General features: G+C 26.7%; 1 protein-coding gene across 1 annotated transcript in view; it reads right to left on the minus strand.

Annotated features, from left to right (window-relative positions):
* Positions 1-3463: 3463 nt before the first annotated feature.
* LOC129910372 (low-density lipoprotein receptor-related protein 4) overlaps positions 3464-12126 on the minus strand; it is a 43162-nt gene continuing 34499 nt past the window's right edge. Inside the window, exons 15-21 of the mRNA XM_055987726.1 lie at positions 6980-7132; positions 6526-6917; positions 6349-6474; positions 6173-6290; positions 5651-6107; positions 3749-3906; positions 3464-3674 (exon numbers count right to left, since the gene is read on the minus strand). Coding sequence (XP_055843701.1) covers positions 3549-3674; positions 3749-3906; positions 5651-6107; positions 6173-6290; positions 6349-6474; positions 6526-6917; positions 6980-7132 — 1530 coding nt within the window. The 3' untranslated portion in view covers positions 3464-3548. The remainder of the gene's footprint in view (positions 3675-3748; positions 3907-5650; positions 6108-6172; positions 6291-6348; positions 6475-6525; positions 6918-6979; positions 7133-12126) is intronic.

A 12126-nucleotide genomic window follows, 5' to 3' on the forward strand; every position in this document is an offset into this window, starting at 1 on the left:
TGGAGATATGTCTAAGCTACTTATTTTTGTCTTGTTTTTTGCTATTTGGATCGATCAATTTTTATTTTATCAAACGCTCTTCGTCTGTTCTTTGTAGTTTTTTTTTTATAATAATTTTTTTTTTTAAGAAGTTCCTTCAACTTTATATGTTTTTTTTTTATAATTTTAAGTTATTACAACCCTTTGCTATTTTTGATTTTAGGATTTTTATAAATTTGTTTTTATTGTAGAGAAAAATTTTCACATTTATTTATTTTTAGTACTTATGAACTATTTCATTTTTTTTATTTTGTTTTGTTAAATATATGTATATGACAAATTTAACACCATTTTTATTTTTAAAATTTTCAAATATTCGATAATTGCTATGTTACAGTGTTATTGTATGTTTTTTTTTTTTTTTTTGATTTTATGGAAAATTTTAATTTTTTTTATGTTATTATCGTAAGGAGGTTTTACGTTTTTTTTTTTATACAGTGAATTAGAATTTCTTTCATAAAAGCTAGTGAAGGCTGATAAGACATAAAAAAAAACAATTATGTAAAAAGTATACGGTATATTTATAATGCAATCACTTTATTCAAAGTTTATTAACATAACTTTTGACTTGTTAATATTTTAACTCCCAAATTATCAGTTAAAAACTGTTAAACATTTAATTTAACAAAAACGTTTTTACAGTTGTACAAGAAACTATCAAATTTAACAAAAAAGAACTGAAGTTAATAATTTCTTAGTCATTTTACAGTTTGCATTAATTCTACATTAAAAACGTTAGTTATAATGCTGCATATTTTCAGATAATTAAGCATAAGCAATAAGCATCCTTTAGTGTCTGTTTTGAGGGAGCTTTCTCCAAAGAAATAAATGTGCGTTTATAGGAACCTTAAGTTGCCTTTACAACATTTTTCATACTTCTGAGTTATAGAGAGAAACACTAAATCGCTAACCGCAATCTGAATACAAAATTTAAAAAAAATATTTAGAATTTTCTAGCATACCTAATTGAAAACCTAGGCTAAAAAAATAAATGAGAAAAAATAAGAGACAATATCCTAACTCTAAATCAGTGTGGCAAAAAATAATTTTTTTTAATGCATTCGATTTCCATTTAAAATTTAAAAAACAATATTTATTGCAAATACAAAATTTTTGTATTAAAAAAAATATTGCAACTAAAAAAAATTTGCATTAAAAAAAATGATATTGAAATTGAAAAATATTTTATTTTGAAAATGAAAATATTTTGCATAAAAAAAAAAATTGTATTGCAAACAAAAAGTTTTCTGGTGGAATTTTTTACAATATTGGCTTTTCGACCATACATTAACTATTTCAACTATAATATTGAACCTAATGTATGGTAAAATAGCAAAAATTGTAAGGAAATTGACAAATATTAAAAAAAAAAAATATTTAACGCACACATTTTGCATTGAATTTTTTTTTCAATTTTTTTTTATCTTATTAAATTTTTATTTATTTTCAATGCAAATATTTTTCAGTTGCAACAAAAATTTTTTTTAATGCAATATTTTTTTTTCAGTTGCAATAAATATTTTATTTTAATGCAATTAATTTTTATTTGCACTGAATATTTTTTTTTTTTTAATTTTCAAATGCATTTTTTTTTTTTTCAATTGATATTTTTAGAACCCTAGTTGTGACTCAATTTGAATAGTGATTTTGAATTTCCTTGATGATATTTGAAAAACAATATTTTGGCAATTATTTGGCCCAAAAAGATTTTGACATTGACAAATATTTTTTTTAAGCACACAAACAACTCTGCCAAAAATTAGAGCTATCGGATTAATAGAATATTTTTTCACTATAATCTGAGGTTGGTTGTCTTTTTATGTAGCTACAATATAGAAATCTTTTAATATCTAAGTGCTTCAGGTCCGGATATAAATTATTGAAAAGCAAAAAAAATAGTAATTCCCTAAAAAAAAATTCAAAAATATTATATTTTTTTCAAAACTGTTCTTTATTCCTTCCAAAGAGATCTACCTGCAGATTCTGCAATGAAAAGGAAAAACACATGCTGGGTAACTGCGCAGCACAAAAAAAGATACGATCTTTTGGAATACTCCAAATAATCCAATACCTCAAAGGTATAAACTTGTAAACAGTGCTGTAAATTCACAGATGGCCTTATTCAGCCTTCACCTTTATATCACCTTTAATTTTCTAAAACAATTAAGTTTGTACAAAAATTAAAATTCCCCATTTTTGTTTGTTTGTTTTTACTTTTTGTTTGTTTTTAGTTTTAAATAAACATTTTAATAAATTATTATTTATTAAAACTAATAACACTATTAACCATACTCACCATACATTTTAATTAATTTGTCTGTTTTTAAAAATATATTTTTCTTTTTTTTTATACTTATTGTATAATTAATAATATTTTCTTACATCTTAATTTTAAGTAAAAATATTAATTCCTTTTGAACTTATTTGACTTAAAAATATACATTTTTTTCTTACAAAAAAAAAAAAAACATTTAACCTTATTTAAAGGTTTTTTTTTTAATCCTCTTTTTTTAATTTATATATTTTTTGGCACTGAAATTCACAGTTGTATTCAATTTAAGTTTTTTTTTTGTGCTCCTTATAGTTTTTTTTTTTCTAAGGATTTTTTTTTTAGTATTTTTATTCTTAAATAGAATACTTTTTAAAATAAAATAAAAAAATTTACATTTATATTTAAGAAAAAAAAAATTAAACATTTAAAAATAAAATACTTTTTTTATTTACAAATATTTACACATGAGTTAATATAATTTATATAAACAAAAAAACGTTAATTAATAACAATTCACAAGGTACCTGTTTGGTTGTTGTTTTATTTTTAATTTTTCTATTTCTGTTATAATATTTTCTGTTTATAGAGTTGCTTTACTTTCTGTTGATAAATATATTCTTTTTTTTTTCTGTTGTTAGGAATCATTGGTTGTTCATTCGGATAGTGTTGACACTTACTTCAGTGTGAAGTTGTTTTAATTTCTTTTCATTTTATTTTATTGATGAGTGTTTGGTTTGCTGTTAAATAATTTTGACTTAACAAAAAATCAATTTAAAAACTAAAAAATTGTCAATTTTGTTTAAATAATTTCTTTGAATTGCCTAAATTTTTTTTTTTGTTTTTGTTAAATATATTAATTTTCATATTGTTGTACAAAAATACGTATATTAATTTTGCAAATATTTTCCGAAAACGTATGTATGTTTTTTTTTGGATTTTATTTTTTTTTTTTTAAATACAATTTTGGTTTGACATAATTACTTTTTTTTATTTTTTATTAGTAAACAACCGTGCCGCTCATTTAATTTTTTTTATTTTATTATACAGGGGTTTTTTTTTTTTTTTTTGTTTTTTTTTTTCAATATATAGAAAATTAGAATTTGTTTTTTTTTTATTTAAAAATCTTAGAGACACAAAAATATGTTTTTTTTTTTTTTGTTAAATATACAAATGAATTATTATTGGAAAAATGTAAACATAAATATTTAGTTAAAAAAATAAAAATAAATTAAATAATTTATGTTATAGTTGAAAGTTGTATATTATTTTTATTTGATGGTGAAGCCATGGGTGATGGTGTGGCAACAAAGAGACTTGTCGATGCTGTTTCTGTTGTTAAACTTCGTTCTTCATATACTCGTTCCTAGATATGTTGAAAAAGAAGTTAGTTTTTTTTTTTTGTTTAAAAGATTACAAATGTGTATAATTGAAACTTACACTTGACTTTTCATATCTAAATCTTTTCCAAATTGTTGTTTTTGGTTCCATTGGTGTACCATCAACATTATAATTTGGATTTGAATATGTCAACACTGATCGACTGGATCCTCTGGAGTTTCTCTTTGGTTTGTTCTTTTTTGAATTCAGGACTAAAACTAAAATATTTAAAAAGACCCAATTAGTATTCAACGAAAAGTGCAATACATTTTAAACTATGATTAGTTTACAACTGATTTGCAACTAAATTTAAACTCGATTTGCAACTTGTTTGTACTTTATCATAATTTAATTTGTAACTCATTTGGTTTGAAACTATAGTTTTCAACTGATTTGAATCCAGTGTTCAACTGATTTTAAACTGTTTTTCAATCGATTGCTAACCAATTTGCAGTCAATTTTTTTTTTCAATTTTAAATCGATTTGATATTAGTCTGCAATTGATTTTAATTTAATTCTTAATTGCATTTTTTGTTGTTAACAGATTATGCGAAAATCATTTTGCAATCGATTTACAATTTTTCGTTGTATATGATTTTAGTCTGCCACTGACTTGTAATTGTTTTTTTTTTTTTTAATTTTAATTTTAATTAATAATGACATTGGAGTTCATTTCTTTGAAACTAATTTGAAATTTATTTAAAAGTTCTTTGCATTTAATTTAAAACTCATTTGTATTTCTAATTTTTTTCTACATGTCATTTCAATTCCATTTGAAACTCATTTGCAACTAATTTCAAACCAATGTTCAATCGTTTCAAAACCAATTTGCAGTTAGTAGTGTTTTGAACCGATTCAACAGTAATCTGTACCATATTTTAAGTTTCTTTTTAGTTGCATTGGACATTATTTTTTGTCTATTCAAAATAAATTTGACACGATTGGAACTCATGAACTCATTTCCTTTCAGTTCGAAACTGAATTTCCTATTAACTTTATTTAACCAATCGATTTGCCATTTCTTTGTATCTAATCTGAAACTGATTTAAAACTTTTTCTATTTAATGCCATACTCATTTGCAACTCTTATTTCAATTTATTTTGTTCTACGAATATATGGCAATTCTATTCGATGTGAAACTATTTTGCAACTAATAACAAACTAATTTTCGATCGATTTGAAACTAATTTTCAGTTGATTTTCAACCGATTTGACACTAGCCTGCACTTGATTTAAATTTTCTTTTCATTTGTATTGGATATTATTTTTTGTTTACTCGAAACCATTTTAGAATGGATTTGCAACTTTTTTCAAACAAATCCAAATTAAATTTGATTAACTTTAAACTCATTTTTATTTCGATTTAAAATAGAATTGGAAAATTTTGGCAATAAACGAAATCGATGTGCAACTTGTTCGGATCTAATTTTTTCGTCTGCAACTGGCTTGCAATTGATTAAAAACTTAATTCAAAATCAATGTCCAATAAATTTGTAGGTTATAGGTTAGGTTATATGGGCTGACAGTTGATTTTGTTACCGTCACACTTAGATCAATGTAGATCCCTTGTGATACCCTGAAGTATTGTAACTTCATGAAAAAGTGTTAACCTATGAATGCTATGGTTGTTCAAGCCAGAGGACTTGACAAATTTCAGTAGGCTATTGCCTGAGAGTTCCGATAGTTCTTCTAATTCATTAAAGAAGTAACTTCCTAAGAATTTTTTCCTAGTGCGACAGAGTGCTGGGCAGTGACAGAGGAAGTGAACAGTGTTTTCCTGTTCGTCCTCATTACCGCAGCCTCTGAATAGGTCATCCGTATTTTGGGATCGTTTTAAAACTAATTTACAACCACTTTAAAACCAAGTTTAGACTCAGTAAAGAACTTAGCAAATAATAATCGGCTTTGAAACCAATTTCAGCTTAAAGGCTCTAAACTTTTTATATTTTGTGTCATCTTACCTAAAATAGCCAATACGACCATTATAATCATAACTGTAACAACTCCACTAGCAACTATCACAAATCGTTCCTGTGCTGTTCGTTGATCGGTCGATGATTCATCTTCCGCTGAACTCGTTCCAGCTGTTACTTCATCTGGATATTCAGGTGTTTCATCAGATCTGCGTGGTACAATAAATGCTGGTGCCAGTTTACATGTTCGTTTGTCAGCAATATCAGGACATGCACAAATATAATCATGTCCTCGGAATAAACACAAATGTGAACAACCACCATTATCCGATGAACATTGATTCCAATCATCTGGTTGACGTTTAGCTGAAACTGAACGAACATCTAAAGCTCCACTTAACGAATGTCGTATTTCACCAATATTCGTGTAGCCATTTCGTTGAGTTTTCTTAGCTCGATAAATGGATTTATTGTACCAATCGGTCCAATATATTGCTGAATCGAACTGATAAAATCGATGGAAAATATTTTTAAGGACCTGTATGGAAGGATTTTTTTTAGGATACTTACCACAGTACATCCATATGGATGAGTTGCAAATGGAATAATTTGTTCTCGTTTTTTGCCATAAAAGTCAACCATTTCGATTCGATCTTGTAAGGCATCTGCCCAAAATAGTCGTCGAGATCTAAAAATAATAACTTGTTTAGAATGAAAAAAGATCAAAAGGATATTTTTAAACATACTCAAAATCAATAGCCAATCCAGTTGGGAATCCAAGGTCTGTGGTAACAATTGCTGTTCGATTTGTTCCATCAAGAAGACATCGTCCTATACTCGGAGGTGTGCCCCAATCAGCCCAGAAAAGGAAACTAAAAGCAAAAATTAGAATATCCTTCAAAAACTTGTGTAAAAACCCTTACCCTTTTTTCGGATAAACAATCAATGATCTCGGATCATTGAGTTCTTCAGACATTATTGTCTTTCGAGATGAACCATCTAATCGAGAGACTTCAACAATTTTTCTATCCGTATCTGACCAATAAACATTATCCGCAATCCAATCGACAGCAAGTCCATTTGGTGTAATAAGTCCTGAATTTACAATGACACTGTTGTCAGTGAAATTCAACAGATTGACTCTTCGAATGATATCCAGATTAACGTCAGCAAAGAATAGTAAAGACTTTTTGAAATGATAGTCCAGTACAACACCACCGTGAACTCCTTTGATAGGTAAAACAACGTCCATGAAGTCGGGAGTGTTGAGAGAAATCATTCCAATACCAGAACGTTGAGCAATCAGGAGATAGTCCTAAATGGAGGAACCGAAAATTTATTTACACTCCGGTTTTCTTTGGAAAAAGAAAAACTTACATCTGGTAATGTTTGACATTCCGTTATACTATCATCTTTCAGTCTTAAACCAATTGGGCATTTGCATGAATATCCTGTGGGATTTCTTAAGCATAAGTGAGAACATCCGCCATTGTCTTTGCCACAAACGTTATCCAACAATGTAACATTGGTCTATGAAGATATAAAATTATATTTTTTTCAACGGTTATAATATTGTTTATATTTTTCTGATAAGTTTCTTCTAAAACAGGGTTAAACGTTAGGATGCCAAAAATTCTAATTAAGGTTAGGAAAAGTACTGCAATCGGAAAACAAATGGGTCAAATTGAGGAAGTTTCTGGACACGATTCGAATATTTTCGAAAAAGGACCTACTCCAATAGCCCAACAAAAAAAAAAAACCCAATTACTTAAGGCTTAAGTCACAAAATTTTATATTTCCATTTTTTATGGAGTAAGAATATGCTTTTTATTCTCTTTCATTTGGTATCAAATTCTTTTGTAGAGAATTTAACTGATTAATAACTCATCGATTTTCATAACTATATTTTTCCAAATCTCATTTTCTGAAAAACTAACATTTCTGACTTAACCCTTTAGTTTCCGAGGCCACACAGATGTATGAATCTAATTAAAATTTTACTGATCTAAAATACTTAATTGTTATAAGCTCTTACTATGCGATTTTGATTTTTATTGAAGTTTTTAGTGGATTAACTGAAGCTAAAAAAAAAACGGTTTTGGTAATTTTTAAAATGCCGGCGTCGGTTTTTAAAAATACATTAATCTTAATGGTTTAAAAACTGTTGCCCTTGGCGAAAAATAAAATAAAATGATGTGACGATAAACATATAGGTACGTACATTATAAGAAAAACTAAAATTTTTGTTAAGAAGTGAAAAATGTTTGTCTTTGCAAGTTAATGCAGAAAGTGGACAATATGGCAACACTGATAAAAAAAAAAACAACTTAAAATCGCCGAAAACCACATTGATTAAACTATTTTTTGGAATTAATATTAAGTTTGTGTTTGTGACCAATTCTTTGTAATTTTATAATTTAAGTAGTTTAATTGGGCTTTTTTGGTCAAATTGATTTGTTTATGTAAATAAAAAATTAAAACATAAATTTTTGTCCCGACGTTTCGCTGGAGTTTCTCAGCATCTTCAGGGGCGCTTTATTATTTTTGGAATGATTTTCAGTTGAAGACGATCATTTCAAAATTTAAGTAGAGCGATTTTAGTTTTATGTGATTTATAATCATAAACATCTTTAAATAAAGGTGTTAAAGCTTTAAAAAAAAATCAAATTTAAATAAAAAAAAGTAAAAACAGACAGCAATAATTGGGGATTGATCCTACAACTCTTTGGTCACTATGCGAGTAAAGTAAAGTATTGTTTCAATTTTATTTGAACATTTTTCTTGTTAGTTTTTTCAAATTTAAAACAACATAGACCATTATTACAGTTTACGTTTATAATTTTTTTTTTCTTAAAAAGCAAGGCAAAAACTTAAAATACTTCATCATTATTTTCAAGTTTTAAATGAAAAATATAGAACAAAAAAAAATTGTTATGTGTATGTATTACAAAATAGCTCGAAAATTATTCCTATACATTTTTTTACTTGCATTCGTAAAAAAAAAGTTGAGATAACATTTTTCCATGATATTACGATGATAGAGAATGCCAAAAACCGGGTCCCGGAAACCCGTCGGTCTGTCAGTCTGTCAGTCTTGTAAACAAAGCTACAGCTTAAACGGATAGACCGATTGATGTCAAACTTGGTATGTAGCGTTATCTGGCGGCTCTCCAGAGGGGTTTTTGGAATTAATTTTTTTTGGACCAAAAATAACGGTAATTATCATATACCAATTTTAGTAAAATTGAAATATCTCGAAAACGGCTATAACGATTTTGTTTAAAAAATTTAAATGTTAGTTTAAAGACAAGGTCTATCTTTTAATGAAAATTTTTTGTTTGAAAATCATTATTAATGGTACCTGCCATAGAACCGTTTTTTTTTCAAATCCGATTATCTCCGAAACTGCTTATTCGATTTCAACGAAACTTTCTGTGAAAAAGCATTCATATGATCTAAATATAAACCAAAAATTAAATTTCCAAAAACAATAATTTTTGGATAAAAAAAAAAACTAAATTTTTTTATTTTTTTTTTTTGAAAAATCAAATTTTCGAAAACGGGACATTGATTTTTTTTTGTTTTTAGATGTTGATTAGTGATTTATACAAAATGGCATACCAATTTTATTTTTAAACTTTTTTTTTCAAAAAGTTATTTACCTATAAAAAATTAGTTTTTTAAAAAACGGCTCTAACGATTTTGAAAATTTTTTTTCTAAAAATGCATGTTAATATATAAATCAAAACTGCATACTTGTTTTTGAGGGCAATTTGATTTCAGATTTTATTTTATTTTTTTAAAAAACGAATTTTATTTTTTTAATTTATTTTTTTTTTGTTGTACCTATATAATAGGTACCTACATTTTCCAAATTTCTATATAAAAAGTCTTAAAAATTTAAGCAACTTGAACTCTAAGAGCAAGTTCGTGCGACCCGGTCGTGCATTTTCTATTCTCTTAAATTTATAAAATTTTAACAATATAGTTTTTTTTATAATTTTGGATTAAATAAAACACAAGATTATGTGTCGCATGTACTTGTTCTTATGCTTAAACTTACTGAAGTTGTAAAATCTTTTCATGTAAAAACTAATAAGAAAATAATTTTAGTTCAATTTAATTTAAATAAAATTGAAAAAAAAATTTTATAAAGGATTTCTTTAATTACGAAACCCCCTTTTTGAAATGATTTTGACATATCGCACATGTAGTACAAAAGTGTCACAACTCAAAAATCTTCATTTTTCAATAGAGGCGATAAACCAATTTACCGAGAATAGAATGAGAATATTTATTAATTAGTTAATTTTTAGAAGAGGAAATACACTTTTAACCAAATTCAGACAACCAGCATCATTTAAATTATATTAAACCTTGGAAATTCACGTTTTTAGAGTTGTGACAATTTTGGTGTTTTTTGTACACAAAAAATAATGTATTATTTTGAGTTCAGCCACTTTAGACAAATTTTTTTTGAGTTGTGACAGTTATGATGTACTTGATTCTAAATAATTAAATCAAGTTTTTTCACCGCTTTCATATTTTGTTAAGAATAAATTATTGAATATTATTTCAATACAATGTCGTTTATTCATCACACCTCTTTCGGAGCCTTTCCTTCTCTTAAACTGAAAACTTTAACTTTATTTGGAATAGGATATTATTCAGAAATTCTCTTTGGTAGCACCGTCGTAAAAAAAACATAGGTTTAAGAAAACTATAAGACCGAAGCACAAAATTACATTATATAAGAGATTTCGGTGAGATGAATCATAACAGGGATTTGAGATACTCACGTTAGGAAACCACAAACATTTCTTTGAGACTAGCTTAATAACCTATAAGCCGTTGAAATATTTTATTCATCTAACTCATGTCAAAATATTGTTTAGAACACAACGAACGAAAAAATTTTATTTTGGATTTTTAGGCGAAGTGCTAAAAAATTTCAGACTTATTTGAAGTCAGCATGTTTTTTGTAGCTAGAAGTTTATTCGTCTAAAGTGTCATAACTCGAAAAACATCAAAAAATTTATGAAAATAGGATTTGTTTTGAGTTGAAGTGTTTGTAAAATATCTGCACTAGCTAGCTTAAGGTTTGATAAAAAATTGGAAGCATTTGGGATTTAATTGAGCTTTAAAAAGCAATATTTTAAAATAAACAACAAAACTGTATTAACTCTAAATTTCAACTTTTCATTTATCTAAAGTGTTGTAACTTAAAATAATACAAAGGGGATACGGTAACCTCAATCAACTAAAATGTCAGAATTAAAAATGAAACAAATGTTTTGCCCAGAAAATTCAGCAAAAGTGTTTCAATTCAAAATGCAACACTAGATTTTCTTGAAAATGGTACAACTAAAATGACACAATTCAAATTAAGACACTTTTAATACTTATGAAACAACTTTTTCCAACAAGAATCACGTCGCAACTAAAAATATGTCATTTTTGTCAAAGGACTTTTTATTTCAAATGAAACATCTAAAACGACATTTTACATCCTGGGATAAAAACTATTCAAATTATATCAATGGCAACTAGATAGATTTGTCCGGGAAAATTTCAAATATTTTTTTTTATCAAAAACTAAAAAAACGTGTTTTTTGAGTTGTGACACTTTTGTACTACATGTGCGATATAATTTTGTATTCCATTTGATTTATTGTGCACAAATGAATATAATTTAAAGCTTGCGTTGGAGCCGCATAAGAGCACCGGCATATTACAGACTTTCTATCGGGCTATAGTTTAGCCAACTAAATAATCGCTACGGTAAGAAATATTTAAGTTTGAAGACGATCGGGCGATACTTAATCGTTTCCGAAATCGAAGAATTTCTACCACGTTAAGATTTTGAGATAGGTTGAAAGTCACAGAAACAAGTTTTTTTTTGAAAATAATGTAAAAAAAAACTAGTAGGTATATCTCAAAAACGAGAGCAGATTGAAAAGTTTTTAATTCATATTCGAATTCAGTATAGATATCAAAATCCATTAGAAAAGTATACTTTTGTTGCTGGGGACTAATGGATATGAATTTTTTTAAATCAGTTTATTTATAGTATAATATGCTTAACGTATCAACTTAAATTTATACGTCCATTTCCCCAGCCGGGACCTATCGCAAAATTTAAAAAAAAGTATGCCAAAGTTTTGTACAGTTTTGTACAGCCAAAGCCTAGTTTTGTACAAGCTTACAACGAAAATTATAGCCAATTGAAAGTACCGGGCTGGGGAAACGTTTCCTCAGCCCGGACATTTTTTAAAATTGTATCAAAATTAAAAAAAAAATTCTAAAATTATCTACGAGTTTTGTACAGTTTTGTACAACAAAAATCGAGTAGAAAAAATTCTATTCGTAGAGATAGTCAAGTGCATTTACTTTTGTTTATCCCAGTTTGAACGTCTAATAAAAATTGTATCCCTGTCTAGTTGATCGCAAAAGGAATTTTTACATTGAAAAAAAGGTGTTAGGAAAATACTTTTTACACACATTATTACAATCTAATCCGCTTA

The sequence above is a fragment of the Episyrphus balteatus genome, chromosome 2 (assembly GCF_945859705.1).
Source record: "Episyrphus balteatus chromosome 2, idEpiBalt1.1, whole genome shotgun sequence".
Lineage (NCBI taxonomy): Eukaryota > Metazoa > Arthropoda > Insecta > Diptera > Syrphidae > Episyrphus > Episyrphus balteatus.